We start from the raw sequence: 25,470 nt of genomic DNA, 5'->3' as shown, positions 1-25,470 counted from the left end.
GTATATCATCAATGAGCGCACATATATAAATAATTAATATAATGTATAAATCATTTATCGATTAACAGTAGCATATATGACTACCAATTAAATAATTTTGATTGCCTACGAAGCAATATGCGTTAATAAAAATTAAAAGATCTTATACGTATATAGTCTCTATTATTAATTTTATAGTTTTTATAAATTACGACGAGATAATTATGTTTTTATATCTTTGAACTTTACACGTTTCTTAACACAAGCCATACATTATTATATAGAGCATTCAGTTCTGACTATTATATATGAGATTTCGCATTGATGAATCTTCTTGCAAAATAATTTATCATCAAATTGATAAATTGACATTAATTTCGCAATTTAAAAAATCGACATGCAATTTGACGAACATTTTGTTTTGCGTTATAATTCGAACAATTCTTTAACAATCGCGCAGACAAAACATATCCACGTAGGCGGTCCATAATATACACAAAATAGACATGCACTGCGATCAAGCCATAATTCTCTCAACCGGAGATATGCAGACGGTTTGCGAATCGATCTTCACACTTCAAAAAGATAAATAAAAAAAAAGCGCGGAAGGATATATTTGCACCACGCCGGCCCATTACTTACGTTGGCGCAGGACCAACAATAACAGTGACAGACTTTTAAAAGTTAGAGACGCTCGCGGGATTCGTATCTCAAACATCCTCACACTTTTCAGTCGTGGTTCGGTGGTGCAGACAGTTTGCTATCTCCACCCATCTTTATCCGCAAGTTTGTCGGACGTTCGATAAATCCTTGGATAGGTCCTTGTCGAGTAGCTTCATACTGGACTTGGTAAAATGTATGCGAATATATATAGGAGAAAAAAGGACACGACAAAAGATACGATGGAAAATTTACTTATCTCGCTTGTGCTTTCCGCAAACTCCATTTTATTCTCGTGTTACGTTTGGGTTTAAGAGGGTTTATTTTAGCGGCATGTGCCAATATTATTATGTCAAAATCATTGCCGGGTCAAGTGGCGTAACTGAGACTGTTGAATAATGCAAACTGGGTCAATGCGATAATTTTTTTATAAGAGTAACAATTGTCTATTTCAATTATTTTTTTGACGGTTATTCAATGAATATTCATTACTCTTATAATTTTGCAGTCATTAATAATTTGTTGTTATCGAAAAATTATTGCTTTACTAACTTTATTTTATTTATCTAATGACTTCGATTATTTGATTTTATCTTATGTACATTTCAAACTAATTTTTTATTATTGCAATTTTTTGCTGGTTAGAAACTGAATTTCTGTTCATTTCTTTGTCAGATTATCGTAAGTGCAGGAAAAATCGTGGGGACCATTACAAACCCAATCTGTATATATATAAAATACATTTTTTAAATTAATTTAATTTTTGCTCAATGACACACTTCTTTAATACTTTCGTCTTGTTTTTCAACGAATAAAAACATAAATAAAAAAATCGATATATGTATATAATATAAAAGATTAATCAATTTTTGCACAATGACATTCTCACGTATGAAGAATTTTTGATCCAGGGAAAGTAATAGTCTTAGTTTTCTCTTCAAGAATATGAGTCATTGTCGTGATCGTTATTTCATAAATATCTTCTTGCGTAAACATCTTTTGTCAACTCATCGTCAAGTCGTTGCCATAATCTTTCTTTTTAGTCATCATTACGAATGATTTTAGTCGATCGCGAGATATCGCCAACGTCGGTAAATTATAGTTACCGCTTTTAGCTTCGGTTTATTCAATGTTTATCTATCCTATGCCATATGTTTTAAGACACGTTAGAGATCGTTGGATGCCATATCGATAGGACAGATTCGGGACACATGCATAAATTGTCACAAAGTAACAGAAACTAGTATATTATAAAAGTATATTATAAGAACTGAATCTTAATTTAAAATAATTATTATATAATTGTATTGGATAAATATTTAAAAAATTGTGAGTGATAAATGATAATTTTTTGAGAATATTAAATTTTTCTTAAAAGAAAAGTTGTCTCCCAATTTCACAAAGGACACTATAGTCTTTTTTGATTAAATTTATTTTAATTAAAAGACTATATTATATAAAGATGCTTATATGTATATAGTTTTAGATATAATATCACATAATTTTAGGATGAGAATTACCATGGGACAGATAGATGCGAAATCATCGCGATTTATATTATAAATTTCCGTTTTCTTTTCACACGCATGTAAAGATCAATGTCAGTAACGCTTCTGCGAGATTTCTGGTTTCACCCGCGACGTTAACACTGACAAATGCCCGTGAGAGTTTATCCGTAACCGACCGGAAACGCGAGAACTGGCCTAGATTTCGTGATGCAAACTTTCGAGGATAAAGCAGCGAGTGCTTTGGCTATCAGTAACTTAACTAGAAATCCATCTGAGACTCTAGATGTAATACAACATTTAGACATTAAATTGAATGGATTGATCTTTGATATTGAAATTGATTGAATTTTTTTACAACTAAAGCTTTATATTTACATATTCTTTATTAAATAAGAATGAAATTATTTATAGTTGGATTAAAGTTAAGTTTAAAATTGAAATGTTATCTAACTTTAGATATTATATATATTCAAGATTTCAAATTTAAATAAAGTAAATCTCATAAGTGGATCTTATAAGAGCATATTTTTACTCTGAATTATATCTTGCTTTAATCGTGGAATACACTTTACGATTAAGCAACATCAATCGAGTTTAATGAATATACCTTTAAATTACATTCACTGCCATTCATTATAAACTGTCGCGTCGACATTTTTCTTTGCTCGGCATAATTACGTCGCTTCGCGAGCTTTGTCGTCGTTTCTTTAGCCGTCGGTGCATTTTAAACTTACATATGTGGATAGAAAAATTTTCGAGTCGTTTAGCAAGAATGATGAGTCTTCTCAACCATAGAAGCGCATCAGATCCAAGTATTGCATGCGCGTGACCCAATATGGAGAAATTGAGTCTCTCTCCGTTATACACCTACGTGTTATTCAGTGTGCATTCAAGTGGCAATGCTAAGATTGATTGACTAGGCGATCGGCATAAATAGAATACTGTATTCTTCGCGAATAAACGTGCGCTTATTCGTCTCTTCTCCGATCTCATGGGTGAGAATGTCATTATATACAGATGCAAAGTGTCGCAAGAGCAATGCATATTACCGTTTACTTAATGAGATAATATTAAACATAATGATTAATGTACGACGTTGTGTATTCACGCTTTAACCATTTAGCCGCAAATGTCGTATCCAGTATGGACTGAAACATTCGCGATGAGAGCAAATAAAATTAAATGGATTACTTTGAAAGCTTTTCACTATTAATTTGCATCATTATTTTATATCAATTAATGTTAAATAAATAATTAATTAATATACGCGTCATAATTGCAGTGAAAATCTATTTATCTGTTAGTAATTTTGAAAAAGTTCTTTTGTATATCTTAACATTAACAAAGCGAAATGTAAAACCCGATGGATTTCCATCCAAACCAGATGGTTTGATTGAAGTGTTCCCACATTGATCAATCAAGTACAGACATATTCATCGATTGCAAGTACATTAACGATATATGCATAGCTCTAGCATTTATATAACAAAAATTCAAATAACCACTAGCAGATAAAGCCAGAAAATGATTGCTCGAAATTAAGAGAGATAATTTCTCTCACAATTTTCTTATTTTTACAAGATATCACTATATAAGATAGAGTAATTACTAAATAAGAGAATTTTAATTCTTTATACGTCAAATACTTCATTCGCGGAATAAAACGAATGGTTGCAATTAATGATGATAAATATTCGAGAGAATGAATACATAAGTGTAATGGATTTAATATATTAAAGATATATCGTCGAATCTCATCGACTTCTATCGCAGAAATGTTTCTCTAGTATCTGCAACGTTTGAAACAATTGTGCGAAATTATTTGGGAAGTGCAGTAGTTTATTGTTATCGTGATGAGTGGGTAAAACGCGTATCGCCCACGCGGTAAACTAACAAAGTACAGACGGATTTCTCTCATGAATTTGGCGTTCGTTGATTATCCTAGTTTAGATGCGCGAACGTTATTGACGTCTTTCTATACTGACGAATCGATGAATAAAATCCATTAAAAATTATAATTGTAATGCTACGAACACAATATTGCCTATGAAATATATTGGTCTTATGTCAAAAAAGTATTCAATTTTCGAAAATAAAATAAATATAGAAATATATATAATTGAAAAAATGTTTGTAAATGTTTTCAGAAAAAAGTTAATTTTATAATCTCATCTCGATTCAAATTTAGTTTAAACATAGGAGAAATTAAAAATCTTTAAAAAGTATTTTTAGTTTTATACATTTTGATATTAAATTATTTTATACATTAATATCCATTTCTTTCGTGTCAAGATGATTCTTTATTGTATGTACAAGTTATGCCAAATTCTCTAGCTAATTAATATCTATAACATTGGAAGAGATGAAATGATGCAATTGATAGAAACTATGTATGAAAATATCGGAGGTGACAATTTTAGAGAAAAGAGAAAACATAGGTCAGGTATATATCTGCCTGAAGTTTTCGAATGATAAAATATATCTATTAAAAATATCCGTACTTCAATTTTATAACGTCATAACATATTGACAATATGCTATATATTTAATATTCGATCCGTATGCATCGCTAAATCCTTAGCTAACCGCGCGCAAGTTTGACAATATTGGCCTGCACATTGCACATGCGTGTGTGTGTTTGGAAAAGCTAGATTTGAGAGCCGAGTAGATTGAACGCAAGTTGGTGTATGCACTAAATCGTAAATGCAAATGGTCGACAAGAAGCTTGATGTAAACAATTTAGATATTACATGGATTTACTGTGCAGCCAAGCAAACTAATTATTTGCAACGATTATATACTTGTATAATTATGATGTTATATTGAGAGATGTATAATTAAATAAAATATGCTATTCCATACATGAATGCATCGACAGAATTTACGTAAACAGAATTATAAAAATAAATAATATAATAAAGGGTGACGGAAATAACACCATATAATAAATCTTTGTAATTTTACAAATTTGTTTAGAGAGATTTATAAATATATTTGTCAAGGTGATTTATAAATTTTTATCAAAAATAAATATATTTTTTTTCAATAATATGATAGATTATAGAGAGAATATAGAATATGTAAATATAATATAATAGAAGATGATAGATAACTCTATATGACAAATTTTTATAGTTAAACTTTGTAAAATTTATACATATATGTGTTAATTTTATTATAAATTCTTATGAGTGAGAGAAATGCATTTTTTATGTAATTTTAAGAAGTCGCATATTTGTCATTTAGTTTTCTTAGTATAAAGAAGCGAAAGATTACTGCGCTTTTCTCTTATGAGTCGACTATTAAACCGTGAAAGAGACTATGTTCTAAAATGAGTTTTATACGAGTTTCTTCTGGTTTAATCATGATTATATACATGACGTGTCAAAGTATCAATTGACTTTCAAAAGCTATGTATTAAATCACATTTAAAAATTAATTTTAGTTATAATTTCTCGGCAAAACGCACATATGTTTTATTATAATTGATGCTAAAATCATAGATTCATTATGTTTGTTTTGTACGAAGATACTATTTCAAAATGATGGAAATAACAATTTTATGTGATGTTTCTAACTTAAAAGTATTTACCAAAATGTGTAAAGACAGAGAAACAGTTTGCTTGCAATTCTGTTTGAAATTTCATGAAAAATAATTAAATATTAAAGAACGAAAATTGGAATAACTCTATATATATTTTATTCTTTATTATACATATATATATTTTCATTATATTAATCACAAATAAAATGAAGGATGTATATATATATATATATATATATATATATTTTTTTTTTTTATTTGTATGCATATAATATGATATTTCAGAACTATTATAGTTTCTTTATAAAGTTTTCTCTTACAATTTTATATCTCATATCACACATTTCTTCGTAACTTTTGATAAAAAATACCAATATTCATTTTTTATAAATAAATTTTTATTAATAATTTTATTAATAAATATTTGATAAATGTTTTATTTCTGGAATAGATTGAAAGAAAATTTCTGGAATATCTCATGTACAAATATTTAATAGTGCAATTATATGTGCTGTCATCTTCATATGTTAGCTGTTGCTATATATCTGCATTATTTGTTAAAATAAATTGTCACTAATGTTCGTGATTATATGCTTGACAATGTGATCATTCACATGTCATGGTCAATATTTTCACGTTTTCATTTTATTTTCACAAGAGTCACGTAATGTATACATTGGATTTATCATAAGTAAAACGAGACACGTACTCTTTTCTCTTATCAGTGATACAATGCCAGAGTACAATGCCCTTTCTCTTTCTATAAAAATATAAAGTGTACGAAATAATCGAACGTATGTTAGCGAACAACTACGAAATTAATAAAATATCACATAAATTAAAGCGATTACTTTGGTCTATTAATATTCAAAATCAGAAGGGAAATCTCTCTGAATTATATACATATATAAATTATGCTAAAAAGATTCATATGCCAATAGCAGGTTTAATGTGGTATATTAAACATAATGCATTGACTAAACTCTCTCTTTTCATTTAAACAAATATCATTACAATTTTGTGTTAAACCACAAATTACGTAGGAAATCAACTTGTCATTCCGATAGAGTTTGTACTAAAATTATATAATAAAGTGTGAGATAATATAAACTTCGTAATAAAATAACATATATACATATATATGTATAATAAAAACGCATGTTGAAAAGTTACGAGAGTAAAATTATTATTATAAAATAATAAATTCTTCTTGAATTAAATATTATTTTAAATACAATGAAATAAAATTATATTGATATATTTAAGAAGAATGATAAAATTCATTAATTGTCATAGATCTGTATGTGAATTGCGATAAAAAAATACTATGATAGGGAAAAGAGAGTGCGCATGCTCTCAATGAAAGGGAGGTGCGTTCGAGAGAGTTTAGGCGGGTTGTAAGTTCTATGTTCCATTCAGTTTACCGGCACTATTTGTACGCCACGGTTCGGTTTCTCTTAGGCACGTGTAATTTGACAGGTGACAAAAAGGTAGTGGTGCATCACGTGGCCGCGATATTGGTCAGACGAAAATTTTTGTCAGTTATCAGTGTGCGTTACGCACAACGAAAATATGTTTCGAGCCATCTGCGAAGGGATAGACAATCCGATTAAAAAGACATTCAAGACATTTTATTATCACGACAAAATTGAAAAACGATGTTTATTCGATACGATGCAATTACTACGTTGATGCGATTGATTAAATTGAAATAAATTAATTTCAGGAAATACGCGAGTGATTGCGACTACGTGTTGGATCGAATCAAATACTGTCAAAACAAAATTGAAAATGGATTATTAGTTGTCTGTAAAAGATTGAATTGTCGTCAATTCATTAGAATAAAATCGTAGTCGCAAAGTTTCGCATCCGTAAAAAAATGCAAAAAAACTTGATCGTTTACATGTGTAAATAAAATTTTGTTTAACTAGCAATTTATTAAACTTGATTCTTATAAGAAATTATTGAAACAATTGCCTCGCTAATTTCAAAAACAAAGTCGTTTTAAACTATTTCGAACTTTGATACTTTGATACGAGAAATGATTCGAATGAAATTTTTGCTAAATAATGTGAAACAGATAAATTTTGTCTTCTAAAGAAATCACGCGTGGAATGCACAATCGAATCGCGTGTAATAGTTGAAAGAGTGTCTTCTTGGTTTTGGATGTTTACGTGATAATGGCACATCCGCTAATATCAAAATATGCGAAGCATCTCTCTATTTAAAATTGGATGGCAATTATTTTGAGCGTTCTTCAAACTTTTGATGATTCTTGTTGCAAAGTCGAGAGTTGCGATTCTTGGCATTGCTCTAGACGCGTTCTTACTCTCGCCTTGCCAATTCATCGAAAATTTATTGTAAGAAATTGCACGGAGCATTGAGAATAGAATTCTATGGCACATCGTAAGTTTTCCATCAAGGTAATGAGAAGAGAACGCGAAATATAGATAATTCGAAATATAGATTTAGTGGCTTATTAAATAGATATCGACACTTTTTTTTCTTTCTTATTAAATTTATATGGATAAACTGCTTTTCAAATAAAGATATGCAAATTTATTTATTCATTTTGCACGGTTGCTTCACACATAAATAAACCGAGTTCATTAAATAAGAAAGTCGCAAAACCATGTCTAATAAGAACAAGAAAATTAATGTAAGGGCAAGAAAGTAATCTTAATTAGTCGCGTGTGAAGATATGAAATACCCAAGTTCTCAGACCTAGTCGAAGACCATATAGAAGATAAACATTTGTTCGGAGCTTTTCGCAAATTAACGTTCTTACTATCTGAGCCATTCGATCGAGAAAGCGTTAAACGAAATCCCCTTTTAAGTGACGAAGCCAATCAGAATGTTTCGTAAAGCGGAGCTATTTCTCGCGATCTTTTTAAGAAGAGCTCTTTCCGCATCGAGGTAATTAATGGTGATCATAGCGCGAGGAGAGACTTTATGATGTCACTTAACGTTTCTGATTCGATTAAAGTGACAGTTACCTTAAAATCATTCGCGAAGACGACGAGCGAGATTCATGACGTTAAACATCGTGCGTCCTCACGTCCCCTAATGCTGCGATTCCTAATGGATTTTCTCGGGCTGCATCTCGACACTCGGCAATTTTTCGAAATTCTGATCGCTAGAGCCGTCGTGCCGGCACAGCCGAAAGTACTGCCGACGTAAAATTGAAATTCCTTCTACGAAAACGCAAGAGGGAGATCGACGTGACGGTGTTCTGCGCGATCCGTTCTTGCATGTAAGGCCTGTAAATATGTAACTTAATCGAAAAGCGCGGCGAACCGCCGGGAAGTGGAAGTACGTGATAGTGTAAACTTACTCGAGTGTACACGAGATACGTGATCGCGAGGGGATTCAGTAGTAGCGGCTGGCCTGAAAAGTGGAAAAGAACGTGGAGAAAGTAGAGGAAGACGCGTCACATTTTAACCTCGCGCTTATACATATGAGGGAAAGGAAAAATTGACGACACCATGTCTACCGTCGCTTGTGAATTGAATTCATCCTATTACACGACGGCGATCGGCAACAGTGCGCTCGATGGATTCTCAGGTAATCTCGAGACCTGATGGCACTTTGTCAAAACGACGCTATGTTAATTACGAATTCTTGCAACACCCGCGTAAAAAGTCTAGTGTCTAGAGAGAGATCTTAAGTATTTCGCGTAATCGCGCGCATGATTACAGTAATCGAGCCGGAGAATGCCACTTCCGCCGCGCTGTACATGCTGCCTGCTTACATCCGAACGACTTCGATGATAGCCTGTATAATCGTCATGGTTTTGGGGATAATAGGCAATTTAATGGTAATTTTTTTAAGACGTTTTTAAATCTTTATTAGCAACGGAGAAGACGCAATCGTCCACAGTCGATCGTCGCGATTTCCGATCTAGTATACTATGGCTATCAATGTAACCAACCTCTTTGTCCGGAACCGCTGTAGCTCCCGGGTGTGTAATATCCTTAGGTGCCGCTGGTCGTGCTGCGGGGTAAGGACATGAGGAACAGCACCAACATCTTCCTTGTGAACCTGAGCTTTGCCGACCTATGCGTGCTCGTGATCTGCACACCCACCGTGTTAATCGAAGTGAATTCCGGACCGCAAATCTGGCCCCTTGGAAAGCACATGTGTAAGTCCGAATCTCGCAAAAGCATGACGCGCTTTGGTGTATTCCTATTCCTATCCTCTTGACCAACATGGACACGGTGCGATGATCCGTTAGTCAGTTAAATCCAAAAATATCGGAGGCCACATATTTCCTCTCGACGGATGTACATATATGTTTTAATAGGCTCGCTATACGCGCCTTTCCATCACGCGAATCCGCACGCGGTTCGTTAACCAGTATGCATATTTCTACTGCATCACGAGAATTTGAATATACGAGACTAATGCTCGCTGGGATTTCCATTCGCGAACGCATATCATTATTGTATTTATAGAGAGAGACAGTTCTTTTTTCCTTTTTTTTTTCTTTTTGAAATTACTATATCACATGTGTACAACAGTACAAGGAGCTAAACACAATTTACGGCTAAAAAGTCTTATACAAAGTAAAATTTATATAATATCTTATATAAAATAAAATTTAATTAACCTGACAATTATTTTTTTCTTAAAAAATATTCTCTAGCTACTTATGTAACCATTAAGTATTTGTTGAATTACTAGATGACAAATTATGTGAATTTGTACGAATTTTTATTTCATTCTCATCTGAGATATGCACATTATATATATATATATATATATATATATATATATATATATTTTATAGTGAATATGCATATATTAATAAAACATTATATTATATATGTATATGTATATTTGATAAATATGCATGTAATTAATATGATGAGCCGACGTGTTAGCTCATGTATTAGTTATTAAAATGACCATGTTGCGACAATTAATATCCTCTTTTAATTAATTTCAATTGAAAGAAGCCTCAAAGTTGCATTAGTACTAATATTTCACGATACGTAAAAACGAAACGAATTTTGTCATTAAATTCGTTGACATTGCCGCAATATTATCGGTATGCTTGCATATCGTTTATAAAGTAGGAAAAATGTATCTCCTTAATCGCAGTCATGCAGTTTGAACGTTAACATTGTTGGGTGCCATCCAAGAGAGAGAGCTTGTTCGCGTTAATTTGTCTCATAGCGTGACAGAACGGTGGACACAGGCTTTTATCCAGAGTGCATGGCAATGTCATTCAATGCATCGCAAAAGCACTGAATTCTTTGAATTTATAGAAGCATAGAAGATATTTGATTTCGTTTTACTTATCGAATAATTAAAAAAAAAAAAAAAAAAAAAAAAAGAAATTCGCAGCTTATCTTCTACATTGACATAAATTACTAGATCGATTTATCGGTGCGCGCTCACAGGTACGCGATTAAATTGCAAACTCGGTAGATGAACATTAAATCTAATCCGATCTTATTCCACTTGTCTTGCGAGCCGATCATATCATTCACTTGAAATATGCTGCGCGAATTTTGACGAGAGTAATAGGAATTGTTTTAGCATACGAAATATTTCATTGAAATATTGTCGATGTACGATAACTGGTATTTATTATTCCATTGAAATATTGTCTGTACACGATAACTGATATTTATTTATGCATTCAAATTTTTTATTTTTTTATATAATTATTAATATATACTTATATAATTATTAAACTATAACTAATTATATAATTATTAATAAATACTATAATTTTTATTCTTTTATATAATTATTAATAAATTTATTGATAAATTATAATATTTATTAAAATGTATAATTTTTATTTTTATATATTAATAATGAGATATAATTTTTCTTTTTCTGTATACACATAATGTAAGAGTGATAATATGAAGAGTGATACAATTTTCTACTGATGTTAATATATTGTATATAATAAGTCATGTATTTAAAACAAATAATTTTAGTTATAATAGTTTTTTGTTTTTATATAATTTTTATTTATTCTTATTTTTCTCTATTTTATTATTTAGACTATACTTATTATTAAGCTAAATTTGAAAAAACAATTTATAGTTAGGAGATCAAATTATTTTCGAAAAATCGACATTAGTTGTATGCGAAATGAGATTTTCTTTTAGTATATATATATAAAATCTGTGTTATAAATAGAGATTCGGAAATCTTTGAATATCACGGTTAATGGTATCTCACTCTACTCAAACTTTTACGAGCTTAATACGAAAGCGCAGAAAAATCTCCTCCGAGAGAAAAATCTCATCGACAAAAATAGTTTTGTTCTTGCACTTTACTGCGTGAAGTTAATCGTGAACAAATGTGAAATATCGTGTACATGTGCTGTTGAAAATCCTAAATGGTGTAGTAGTATTATTAATAATAATAGCTGTGCTAGTGGCTGCTGTTAATTAAATTCGTATTCTTTATATAACGTTTTAAGCTAATGTTTTACTGCTTCTTACGTTAATTAACACGGTAAATATTTTTGACATTGATTTATTGGAATGTTAGCAGTATCATAATATATAATAATTGAATCGTGATATAAATTGTACATTAAAAACGTTATTAATGTAACGTCTTAATAAAGTAATGTGATTTACTAGTAAATAAAATTTAATATTTGAGATGGAAATTAAATATGTTTCTGATATTTATAATAACATTTTTTATCTTTCTAAACTTTTTACATTTGATCGAAAAAATAAAATTATGGATATAAGTTTTCTCTGAAATATGTGAGAAACGTACGTGAAAAACTTCTTTTGATAAATTACAAGATAAACGATGACCCAATATTTCTCATTTCTTTAAATTGCTGTTGCTTCTTGTGAGTTTGTTATTATTATTAAGACTACTGCAACTTATTGTTTTCTTCGTTCATGAGAATGACGTGAAAATATTGTAGTAACCCAATTCTTCGAGTCTCTTGTTAATCTCAATATTGCTTTTTTTAAACTGCAGTTAAAAATACTAGAAAGTAAATATGTAACTTTCTTTTTATTACATTCAACGCAAATTAAGAAAACTATGGAAAATTATCGTACTATCTGTAAAATATCTCTCGCAAGAAAGTCGTTATATAGTTGAACATAATATTTCGATGATTTTCAAGAGACTATATAAAAAGACCCAAATTTCAATACAAATACAAATAATTTATCAATTTTTCTCTGATTGGCAATGATAACCAACCGTTGCTATCAGTTTCCTGTATATAAGAACGACATATTTTATTCACATGTCGAGTAACTCTCACGTTCGCCACCAACGAACATCGAGATATCCGTGCTCGTAAACCGTTGGTACCATATGGCGTTGCGGGGGTGAGAGAATCTTCTGGCTTACAATTTCTTACGAGCGACTGCTTATATATCGACTCTTCGATCTCTCTCGTTCGTACAGAGGCGTGCAAAAAAGAATGCTCGAAGGGAGGAAGTTGCCGGTGGCAAAGTCGAGGTTGAATCAACCAGTGAGTAGCGAAAACGTCGTGAGGGATCTCTAAAGATTATATGAGATGCGTTTGCCGTGAAGGGTCGCCAACGGTGGTCCAGATGGGGTGTGGTGCAAAGAGGGGGATGGTATAGCATTTAGGCGCGTCTGGGTTTTATGAGGCGCATACGGCTTCTCCCTTCCTCCGAGACATCGACATACCTTTCTCGCCCGACATTCCTTTAGAGAGATGCTGTCTGATCTCACGGTCGAGGCCATGCAGCGTTTATTGCGACCTAAAACAAAACGATATTATGAACAGAGCAGGTATTTTACTTAAAAAATGAAAAGTTTTCTTACACTCTTGTTCTAGCTCGAAGTGATAAATTAGTCTGACTGGCTCGTAGGCGTGTCGCGATTCTCTATGCGCGGACTTCTAATTAAATTCTTCGACGTTAACTCTTTCAGGTTCAATGATTCCATTTGTAATCATTAAACTTCAGCATTATGAATTTATCAAAAGCAATATAGTGATTTTGTATAGATTTGCTTTGACTTTTGGCGGACATCCTTTTATTAGTATGTTTGTGTGCATAATTTTAATATCAGTTAGAAAAATTAAGAATTTGCAGTTGTATGATATTAAAAAACATTAATATTTGACGAAATCCTTAAGAATATTAATTTAATAATATTAAAAATGTTAAATATTAATTGTTTAATTATTTGGAGCTTTTGCGTTTGTAGCGTTTACATTTTTGATGTTAGTAAACAGAATGTTTGCTTAACTGCACCCACGCGTTAAGCTTTCGTTTTGTTAGTATTTACAAATATACAACAGTAGATAGACGGTATAAATTAAACACGAAACTATGTTGATCATAAATAAAATAATAAACATTTTTTAATACATACATTTTAAAAATATCTGGTATTTTTGCACATAATTCTAGTTTTATTAATTTTTGACATGTATTTATTAAAATTATATTAATTAAATAATTATATTATATTAAATATATATAATTTATTTTTTTAATTTGGATAATATTATTGAAGCTTATTTGAAATAGTCTTAAGTAGGAAACAGTGGTGCTAATTGTGACAGTAATTTGTCGTTAAATGTCTGGATAATAAAGACTTGTGTGACATGTAACAGTTTTCCTTATTCTTCAGACATTGACTAATGACCGACATTGAATGGTAAATTATCAAACTTGACATAACTGTCCACTAATGAACATAATAATAACAAGGAAACACGATGCGATTCATCTAGTAGTAGGTGGGAAAGGTGTTATGACTAATAAAAACTGTTTCACGTCGACAAATGTTCAAAGTTGTCAACGTTGTGGAAGTACGATACAAGCGATTCCTCTCTTTTATGAAATAAAACGTCACTATTGTGTCGACGAATTTATTGGAGATTGTAACTTTTGCGAAACAAAATACGTGTCACAATTTTGACATATTCAAGAACATCACTAGGATTAAAAAAGAAGTATAAAAAGCATAAAATTCGTGTAAATGTCTATATATAAATTGCTCCTCAAAAAATTATGAATTCAATTGAAAGTTTTTTGTTTAATTAGAAAAGTTTTGTATTTTTTATTAGTAAATTTTAAATCCAAAATTAAATTTTGTTTTGAAATATATGAATCATTAAATGAAAAATTATAATGTTAAAGATAAAAGTTCGATTTTTCAAAAAATGGTGTCGCAGTTTTATGGACACAATTGTATATTACTTATTATAAATACACATGACTATATATGTAATTAATAAATAAATCCAGTTTACTCTTTTTCTATGATGCGATCGGTTCGTGACGCACGATTGCTTTCTATTTGCTAGATATATGTATAGCATGGAATATTAAATTTTATGACCTAGATTATATGATGTATACATTATTGTATTTGTTAAAGCGTTTTGAGTAAAAATTTCGTAATTTCCCAAAGAGAAATGATAGAATGTACCAGATTTTACACAGCATGCATTTTTACGAGATATTATCATCTACGAATATTAATCACCATTTTTTAAAAATACAATCTAATTTTTTATTAATATAAATTACAGTACAAATCGAGATGCAAATACTTTATATATATGTATGTCTCAATCAGTAGATACAAATTATATTTCTATTTTGAAGTTGAAGAATGCACATACAATTTTGAAATAAATAATTATTCCGCTTATTTATTCTTAAATATAAATTAATTAAGAAATTCTTGATACATTGTGTGATATTTTCTTTTCAGATCATGACTCAAAACATTTCTCGATTGCAAACGCAAAAGGGATAATCTAGGTCGTAAAATTGCATTTCTCATTCTGCATAATTTGCATTATAATGATGTTTATCGTGCATTTAACGCTGTCTCCTTAAATATTGAAATAACTAGTATAACTTATACATATACATTTACCATGCATATCATGGTATTATTTTCTAAAGGAGAGAGAAGGATAGAAACTTGACACAGAAAGACAGAGTGCGCGATAAAAGGGATAGTCTATCCATCGCTATATATAACGCACTGTTTAATTAAAACCGAGGTTTCGAGTTTGTATGAGGCTAAATATAGATCACGTGAGAAATATCCTCTTTTTTTCCTCTTTTCGCACTTAAGCCAACTAGGTATTTACATGCAATTTTATTGTCACGCGACAATGACCGCTGGCGATATGTGGATCGCCCATAATTCTTTATGAGGAATCACAGTACCGTTGAGAGTGCGCAGTCATCATAAAACAAGATTTGTCTGTCTGTTGCGAATGAAACTTTTCGGTCAACGAGTCAATTTAGCTAATGACTCGAGTAAAAATGCAAATGGTGAATATTTCTATTTATTTATTTATGAATATTTTATTACAATTTGATAGAGAGAGAAGTTTATTGTCTTTTGTTTTTTTCTGCAAGGAAACAAAAGCAGGAAGTAAAATTATATAAGTAAATTTTTCTGTCTTATTAGTTTGTGGATACTGCAGCTGTTATTTGTTAGATTTTACAGTCAAAGTCATATATTGTTCATCTACATATTTCGTATATATGTATTTGCGAATTGTAATCATTTATTTGCAATTATTTTTTATATTTGCAGACTTAAGACTGTGCTTCTTTGCAAAGAAATTGATAAAAATAATAAAATAAATAAATAAATAAACGATTTTTAATGATTTTAAGTAAGATTTTAAGAATTAGTCGCAACTTTTATTTTTAAGTAAAATAAGTGAAAAATATATAGAAAAAAATAAAATATATGTTATTTCGTCATATATTTTTATCTTAATTTTAATAGTTTTTTGTATTTGTGCAATTTTCCCCTGATTACAATTTTGTAGAAGCCATCGTGAATATAGAACTTGTACTTTATTATCCAGCAAATACTTTAGTACAGTCTATCTTCGTAATTGTTTCTTTCGTAATTGTTCTTTTTATAATTGTTCTTTTTAAATGTTGAAGAGAACGTTCCATTTATCATTCGGCTTGACTCTTGATGCTTGACTTAACTAAATACCGCTTCCAGCGGAAAACCAACATACCCAGTAGCATTTGTTTCGTTGTACTATTGCACGCTGTTCTTTATCTTTTGATTTTCTACATTTCTACTCTGTAACTCTTGTAAACTTTATCTTACAAACTAAACTTATGGATGTGAATCTTTTTCGTTCGAAAAAGAAAGTTCGATGTCGTATAGAAAAGTGTCGTTGACATTCAACTCTAGATTGTTTCGAGAAACACCTGTTGTTATTCACTCTTGCAAAGCTAAAGTGCAAACTGGATTTATATACTATAATTATATTAATAAATTTTATTTAAAACAAATAAGTTGTCCATAAAACTAATTTTTATTAAACTTGTATTTAATTAAGAACTTATTTAACGATTTAATGATCACTTAATAAGTCAAAAGTAACTATAAAATGTAAAATTACGGGATACCAATTCGAATATCAAAATAATAGTTTAATTACAAATCTTAAATTAATTACGTTTGTATCAGAGGTTGAAAATAATCTGATTTTATTCTATTTATGATTTTATTTTATCTTGTTTTGGTCTATGAATAGCGCTATTAAAGTGTTTTAATTTCATCATTATAAGAGTCGAATAAAAACAAACAGCAGATGTTATTAGATTTTTATGAAAACAGAAACTTTATCCGCTCGAAAAATCCTGCTTAAAATAATAGATTTTAGAGTCATTATTTCTTAAACGTGATGCGTCGTGTCACGACGATTGTCCTATTAATAAAATGACATGTGAGAAAAAACAAACGATAGAATTAATAAGCATAATGCATAAAATTCAATTGTAAAGAAGAATCCAATCAATAACGAATCGATATCTAAAAGAGAAGGCGAGTTTAGAACATGTTTTTCTATTTTATTTGAAAATCTTTACTTAAACAGGCTTGAACTGTTTATATCTTTAGACTCGCGAACGTGAAAGTTTAGAAAAACTTTATAATTTATAGTATAAAGTATTCATATCATTCGAGTATTAAAAAATTCAGAATGTATTTGTAATACCGGAAATTAAAATTATTTTTTCGTTCAATGCTTAAGATGTAAACATAACGCTATAATTTTTAAATTTCTCTTTATTTTTCCAATGCACCATCGCTCTAGTGAAACGTCCGTTTTAGACGATGTTCCTGTCAGTTAACGCCATCGTACCTTTATTTAACAAGCAGTCATTATGTTGACGTTGATAAGGGAAATTAAAAAACATTTTGCTTATTATATCATATGACAGGCAATCGACGAAGACAAAGTACGTGTTACATCGAGATTCAATATCGAGTCTCGTTAAATCCATCATTATGAAGCTTCATAGTTGAGTTAAACTAATGCATACTATTAATAAAGCATAACTACAATTAACGCACCAACTGCAGTTTACCTTTTTTACAAAGTTTACAAGCGTACGAATCATTGGCATCTTGTTCCAATATGTTTCGAAATCAGCTTCTGCTGAGACTCATTAATTGAAAGACCAAATTGTGCTTGAATAAATTGCTCTCGTCAATCTCTACTCATTAGCTTAACGCTAAGAGAACTTCAATTAAGTTTAATTTCTACCGCAATTAACTAAATTTAATTTTGTTTATGGGAAATTATTGCAAATTTTTTGTTTATTATGGATAGAAAAGAGTATAAAGTGAAACATTGAATAAAACTTATAAATCTTAATAAATGTAATCATAATCATCTATAACGCTGCTTTAAAACAGTAATTATAATTTATTAAATATTATTTACTATATATATTGCAATATGCGATATTTGTTTGAACGGTGCGAAGAAATGCAGTACGCAATAGTATTTACATTCGTTTGCTTGATTTTGACACAATACAGCATTTTACAAGCAATTAAGAATTTAAAAAAGCAAACTAAATTAGAAAAGTAATCTAAAAATACGCGTGGGATTGGCAGAAATTTCAAAAGTCCTTCAACGTTGATGAAGCAATTGCACGCAGTTAGTGTAAACACTCACTAATAGAGCTCTATTGAAGATGCTTAATTAATTGTGTGAATAATAAAATTGCATCGCGTTTAATTTAAAATTGAGTAAATGAGTATCGGTAAGACAGGAAATATCATTAATTATTCTATCCGATCAGATTATTAATATATTTAATTATTTACTAATTGCTTGTTAAATATATTAGAAAGAATAGAATAAAAATAAGTTATTATTGTATAATTGATACATAAATGCATTTTTCGCAAACGCAATTGCGATGCAATATTGACTGTTGCAGTCTAAATATGTATTACCGTTAATAAAAAATGTTTTTATACAAGTTACAATTATAAGTTATTATTATAACAAATGGAGCCGAATCTTGACATTTATAATAGAAAAATCATTTCTTTTTATTTGTTTTTATTTTAATTACTCCAATATAAACCTACTCTAATATAAATTACTCTAATATTAACTGTAGAAAAAATGAAACGGAATGTTGCGCTCAAATAATTATTACATTATATTAAATAGATATCTCACTATTGCACGCGCGTTTCGAAATGATTATATATTATGGGAAGATTGTTGAAGCGATATACGTCAGTTTCAGAAACGTTTGACCCCACGGCTATAAATTTGCAACGTATGAACATATTGCTATAAAACATGAATGCATTTAGCTAAATTCCGAATGTATGGAGTGTCTTATATTTAGCGAATTATCTTTCATCGATGGACATTTTGACTCATATCAATTTAAAATTGAGTTTTCTTTCACAAAAATATAAAAACAAAAGATCATCGTCATCACAAATTATCTTGTAAATTAATTTTCAAGTCTAATAATTTGATAAATTTTCTTAAACGTCAAGAAAAATTTGAGCGAAAAAAATTTGTTGCAAATATAAATCTAATTAATATAAATAAATTAAATCTAATTTTATCTGAATTGAGTTAGTTTTGTTCAAATATGAAATAAATATCTAGCCGGTAGTTGGTATTAATATAATTGTCTCTAATAGTAAACTGATCTAAAGATTTGAAAAAAAATCAAATCAATTGTAGTATCGAGTCGCTTCAAGTTTATTTTCCGACGAAAAATCCGTCGTATTTTTCATATTTGCGATTTGAATAACTTAACGAGAATAGCCTGCTGGGGAATTTCAATACTTCCGAAAAGACCAAGATACGAATAGGCCGCGACCGACAAACTTTAGGAAAATTTACGATAGTAAAAGGAGAATGGGACGAGACAGAGACTCGTTCAAAGAAACGTAATGCAAAAGTTACATTAGCCGGAACCACCTAGAAATAGATAGATAGAAATTCGATTTGCGCATCTGGGCCGCATCTGATATGCAAAGTAGGTTGAAGATGACAAACAATGTTTTATCACGCGATAATATGTATAACTTTCCCGTTGTCCTTTTCTACTTGAAACAATATAAAAGTGAACAGCAATGCAAATTAAAGTTTAATTAGTTGCAAGCACTTTTATAATTCTCACGAATCAAATTAGATCTTGACGTATGTCAAGATTAATGCTATATGCATACATCATTTATATAGTATCTTACATATCTAAACTTTTGTTCTGCTTAATAAAATTCTTTGATCGACTTGTGGAATCAATTTTTTTTAGAAATAAGGAATTGGATTTCTAATAAAAAAAGTTATGATTAATATAGTCAAGTTCTAAACAAATCCTGAATTGATAGGCAATCACAGTGATGACGTGCGACATAGTTCTTCATACAATGTGAATATCGAACAATTATTTCCGCACGAATTGTGAAAAAAATAGGGAAAAAATTGTAAAGTCATTGCAAACATTCAGTGCGATTTACGATATTTCTTGTATCTTTAGCACAAATATATATTTCTATTTTTTATTATAAAATTCTTTTTAATCTCTTGTCTGCATGGAATAAATTTCAATTTTTTCAAACATGACATAATGTGACATTTCGACATGTGATATGACAATACATACGTTATAGTATCTTTACAGGCGATGCACGTCGATTAATCGCGATAAAATGTTATACAAAATGTTTGTTGCAAGTGCTTGTCTCTTTCTTTTTCATGGTGACGAAATAGCTAAAAAATTTCATTTTTAATATGTACATCTTTTATATGTAGGGAGATTGTATTATATTTTTCCTTTTTATATACAAGTGATCTTCACAAAGAAAGACTTTTCATTATGTCGCAATATAACGTACGGGAAGCTAAATTATAGAATTTTGCAAAGTATTTCAAAAGCGAGTATATCTCATGTAGAAAATGTTCGTCATTTTTATGCCGCTTAATTTTATTTGCACTAAAACAAAGAAGTTATGTACAGGAAATATTCTACTTTGCTTTAAGAGAGAAGGTTCTGATGATTAACTGAAAGTATAATAAATGCTCAAAGGAATGGTGACATGAATACGCATATTTCTTTAATGGGGACACGCGCGATCAAAACTACATAGTGCCATTATATTTATAACTCTTCATTAAAACGGCCACTCTTATTTGAATAATTTCATTATGTTGTCTAAAAATTCCATTATTTTTCTAGAAGAAATTCTGTCAAATTTGGTTTAAATTAAAATGAATTTGTAATATACATTGTGATTGAGCAATTAGAAAACATAACGTTGTTTATAAAAATACATCGAAATTGCATTGTTATTTCAAATGCTGTTACAAAAATGCACTACATAATAGTATTTATATTTGCGTTGAATCACTGATTTTTATGTACAACATAACAATTTACACATAACGAGCAAATAAGTAATTAAAAAAAGGAAAACGAGTTATAAGTAATCTAGAAATGCATCGATCAAAGGTCTAAAAATTCTTCTAAGATTAAAGAATAGAACGTATTTTGTATCAAATTGTTTTTGATAATTAATGTCTTCTTCTGTCTTTAATTATATCCATAAATATGCTTAGTAGGTAGCAGCTGGTAAACTCGTAATCGAGTGATCGTAAAACATTAGAAAATGGAATAACTTTTGCTTTAATTGCGCGCGAATTTGTTATTAAATGTAAATTTAGATTTTTAATCATTAGAAATAGACTATTTATACTATTTGGTAATGAAAAAGAAAGAGAAAGAGAGACGCTCAAAATTAAATCATCAAAATTATTAACAGCGTTCCTTTGCTAAAATTTACGAAGTCACGATGTAAAAATCTGAAATTTTAAAAGTTCTGAGCTACGAAAATTTTTGAAACTTAAAATTTAATATGTATATTATATTTATTGTCATTCGATAAAAAAAACAGAGTGAAAGCATTATGTAATACATCATTGTAAATATCTATCCAAGCTGTTCTCTATTCTGAAAAGCATGCGACCTGTCTCGTGTCTTCGCTTTTTAAATAAGTTTGGATACCCGCCAAAGCCCATTATCGCCGTGCTCATTTCCGCTGTATATAATGTAATTTGCGCACAAGAATTCATAATTTTTTTTTATTCAACGTCTGTTTTCAATCTGTGTGCCGTATTTTACGCGTGAAAATGCAATTTTCATTCGCGCTTTTTTGATTGCAAATATAATTGAAACGTGCGAATGACGCTGCGTTTATTATTGCGGCTTAAAGATTGATTCAAACTATACGGCACGGACCGTCACGTTCCGGCAACGGCACGTATCGACACCGACACGACAAATTTTTGCATATATTCAGACTGCTTCGGCAATCGTCCGTCATCCGTCCGTCAGTTTTACAGCAGTCACAAAATGGACGAATTATCTAGCGATGATGAATTGGCTGTTATAGCCTTACTTTTAGATGAAAATGAATCCGATGTAAAAAAAAGTAAAGAAAGAAAAAACAACACAATAACACAACCAAAGGAAATTTCATGTCAGCAATCTGTATAAGAGAGAAAAAAAATTATTTATATAGTCTTTTATACGTTAACATTAATAATTTGTATTTAGTAATTAGTAAATTTGAGAAGATTATTATTATTTCGAAGCTTTTTTGTCGTATAATATTACAAGTTTTTTATATTATTCTAAATTTTTTCAAAATATAGATATTATTATATAAAAAAATCTGTTTATTATTTTCGCTGTTTCAGTAAATTATTATTAATTTTTCGTTCTTTCTTTCGCACTGTGTTGAACTATAAATCTTCGGAATAACGTTATGATGTTACAGATTTAAAATGTTTCTACATATAATGCGCTACAAATTATGATGTACGAGCATTACATTAAAACATCAGTTGTTGATGCATAAAAATGCATTCAGCTCTGTACAAATCAACGTTAGCTTTTTTAATATTGTTTTTAATATCGTTTCACAGATATATATGTATATAAATGTACCACGTATGTATATATACATATAAATGATGAGAATATAAAAGTGATGAAGTTTATCGATTGTACACTGAGAGAATTTTCTCTTAGAATTTACCCTGAAAATCATGGTAATGGGAATCATGGTCGTGGAACAATATGGTATGGAAAGAATTTTATGAGAATTTCTCTGATTAATATTTATTACAATAAAAATAATAATATCTAAAATCACGATAAAATGTAAAACATGTTTGATTAATTTTACTAAACTGTATAATAAAATTAATCAAACATATATTTTATATTTTATTTTGTAATAGATATATTATTATTTTTATTGTGTGATAAATATTAATCAGAGAAATTCTCATAAAATTCTTTCCATACCATATTGTTCCACGATTATCATGATTTTCAGGGTAAATTCTAGGAGAGAAAATTCTCTGTGTATACCATTTATAGTACATTACAACAGAATTTAAAAAATCTTAATACATGATTTTAAAAATATTGAAAAAGGACTCTTCCTCTCTCTTTCTTTGTGCATATATTATTATTCGTGCATTAAGATTCTATACATGTATTTAAAACAGCACATTAGTGGACTGTCTTGAATAATATCAGGCTGTTTGAAAAAAAAAAGATTACACAAATCGGCGAGTTATATGATATAACCCAAATAGATAATGAACAAGTTAAGCGGGTTCTATCGCATTGTGTGTACCCACCTATGTTAATACAAACCTCGAAAAAGATAGTGAACTGAATTTAATGACAGTGACGCAATCGAGTCTACAGAAAGAAATGCTTATACATGCTATACTTATATTATATATGTATATGTACGTATAAATTTACACATAATTTGCGCACTTATTCATAGTTCATCAATATTATATATATATATATATATATATATATATATATATATGTATAAGTATTATATATTAATTAATTATTATATATAACATGCGAAACTGTTGCCAATTCTCTTTCCTTGAAAAAGTCTTTATTTATAATAGTATTAATTTATCATTAATCTCGAAGTACGTATATGTATTATTAACATATATAGTATCATTATTATCATTAACAATATTAATAAACACTGAATTATGTTGTAATGTTGATATTATCAAGTTCTCATATTTATCGATATCTATTTGAAATTCCTAAACGAATATTTAACTAACAAATTGCAAAAATGATATATAATGAAGCTCATCGCTACTCATATATTTATTATCGATTTATCTCTATTCTCCCCAAGCTATATCCTTTTTCCATTTATTTCGCAAAGAAGCCATCGCCTTTAAGTGGCGGTTACTAAATTCCTTTCGTATGTTATACTCATCTTTTCTATCTCCAACATCACTGAACATAATCTCTTTTGTTCTCTTTTGTTCTTTTGCAAAAATGAAGATTCTAATACTTGTGAATCCTATGTTTTAGAAATGTGATGTTCAAATTGTTTGTGAATTACTAAGCGTTAAAGTCAACCGTTCATTGTAAAGCGGTAATGATTATGTATCTATGGATTAGTCTCTAGTGACGCATTACTTTTTGCAATCTTGAAATTGCTATCATTAAGAAGTTATATAAACAGGTTCAACATTTTATGCTTCGGAGAAACTTGCACTAATATATATATATATATATATATATATATATATATATATATGTCTTATAGCACATTTTATAATGTCCAAAAATTACTTTAAAAAATTACTTAAACAAAAATAATTAATATTATCAGTAAAATTATTATATTAAATTTAAAGCTGTTTTATATATATGAGTCGAAAAACAACTTAAGTCAATTTAAGTTTTTGCACAAAAAATTGAATTAAAGATTCAGCTGTGTGATTTGAGTTATTAAACATTATATTATTCAGCTTTTATATTTTTTAATATATACATTCTTATTTTGCTGAGTAGCAAAATGTTTAATAACTTGAATCATATAGTTGAATCTTCAATTATTTTGTGCAAAAACTTAAGTTGACTTAAGTCATTTTTTGAGCGAACGATTCACATATATATATATATATATAATATATAATATATATTTAATTTTTAAAAATACATATTATTATAACAAAAAAAAGGAATAAATTATTTTGTAATATTTTTATTTTCTACATAGTGTAAAAGTATTTAATTTGAATTATTATATAAAAATTTGTGTCTATATTTTCTTTTATTTAATTATACATATAAAGATATAAAAAAATTAAGATATTATTTTCATTGAAAAAGAATATATCAAAAGGATATAAAGGAAATTAAAAGAATATAAAACTATTATTATAAAAATTTTTTAAAAATTGAAATTTTAGTCAACTTCGTGATAAATTGATTTAAAAAAAGTGACAAGAGTGTATGATAGGATCTGCAAAACCATATTTGCAAACTTTTAAAATATAATTATTGAATTATTTTAGGCGTAAGCTGTTAAGTAAATTATGTTGAGAAACTCGAGTGCTTTTGATGTAAGGATTTAACATTTTCCACATTTTCCGAGACACTGTGAACGGTG

General features: G+C 29.3%; 1 protein-coding gene across 7 annotated transcripts in view; it reads left to right on the top strand.

Moving 5' to 3' along the window:
* Ethr (ecdysis triggering hormone receptor) overlaps nt 1-25,470 on the top strand; it is a 103,347-nt gene that overhangs the window by 36,592 nt on the left and 41,285 nt on the right. Inside the window, exons 1-5 of one of the 7 annotated variants that reach the window (XM_083043451.1) lie at nt 7,154-7,170; nt 8,057-8,114; nt 8,414-9,255; nt 9,390-9,508; nt 9,670-9,832. The exons of 1 other annotated variant lie outside the window; for it this stretch is intronic. In XM_083043451.1, coding sequence (XP_082899577.1) covers nt 9,177-9,255; nt 9,390-9,508; nt 9,670-9,832 — 361 coding nt within the window. In that variant the 5' untranslated portion in view covers nt 7,154-7,170; nt 8,057-8,114; nt 8,414-9,176. Of the gene's footprint in view, nt 1-7,129; nt 9,256-9,389; nt 9,509-9,669; nt 9,833-25,470 lie in introns of those variants that run through there. 5 more of the 7 variants (XM_083043450.1, XM_083043449.1, XM_083043452.1 and 2 more) reach the window with 5 other exon arrangements.

The sequence above is a fragment of the Prenolepis imparis genome, unplaced genomic scaffold (genome assembly GCF_030444845.1).
Source record: "Prenolepis imparis isolate NDT839.2.m4 unplaced genomic scaffold, iyPreImpa1.0 SCAF_8, whole genome shotgun sequence".
In the NCBI taxonomy this organism is placed as follows: domain Eukaryota; kingdom Metazoa; phylum Arthropoda; class Insecta; order Hymenoptera; family Formicidae; genus Prenolepis; species Prenolepis imparis.
The sequence above is the reverse complement of the archived record's forward strand: the minus strand, read 5'-3'. Positions and strand labels throughout refer to the sequence as shown.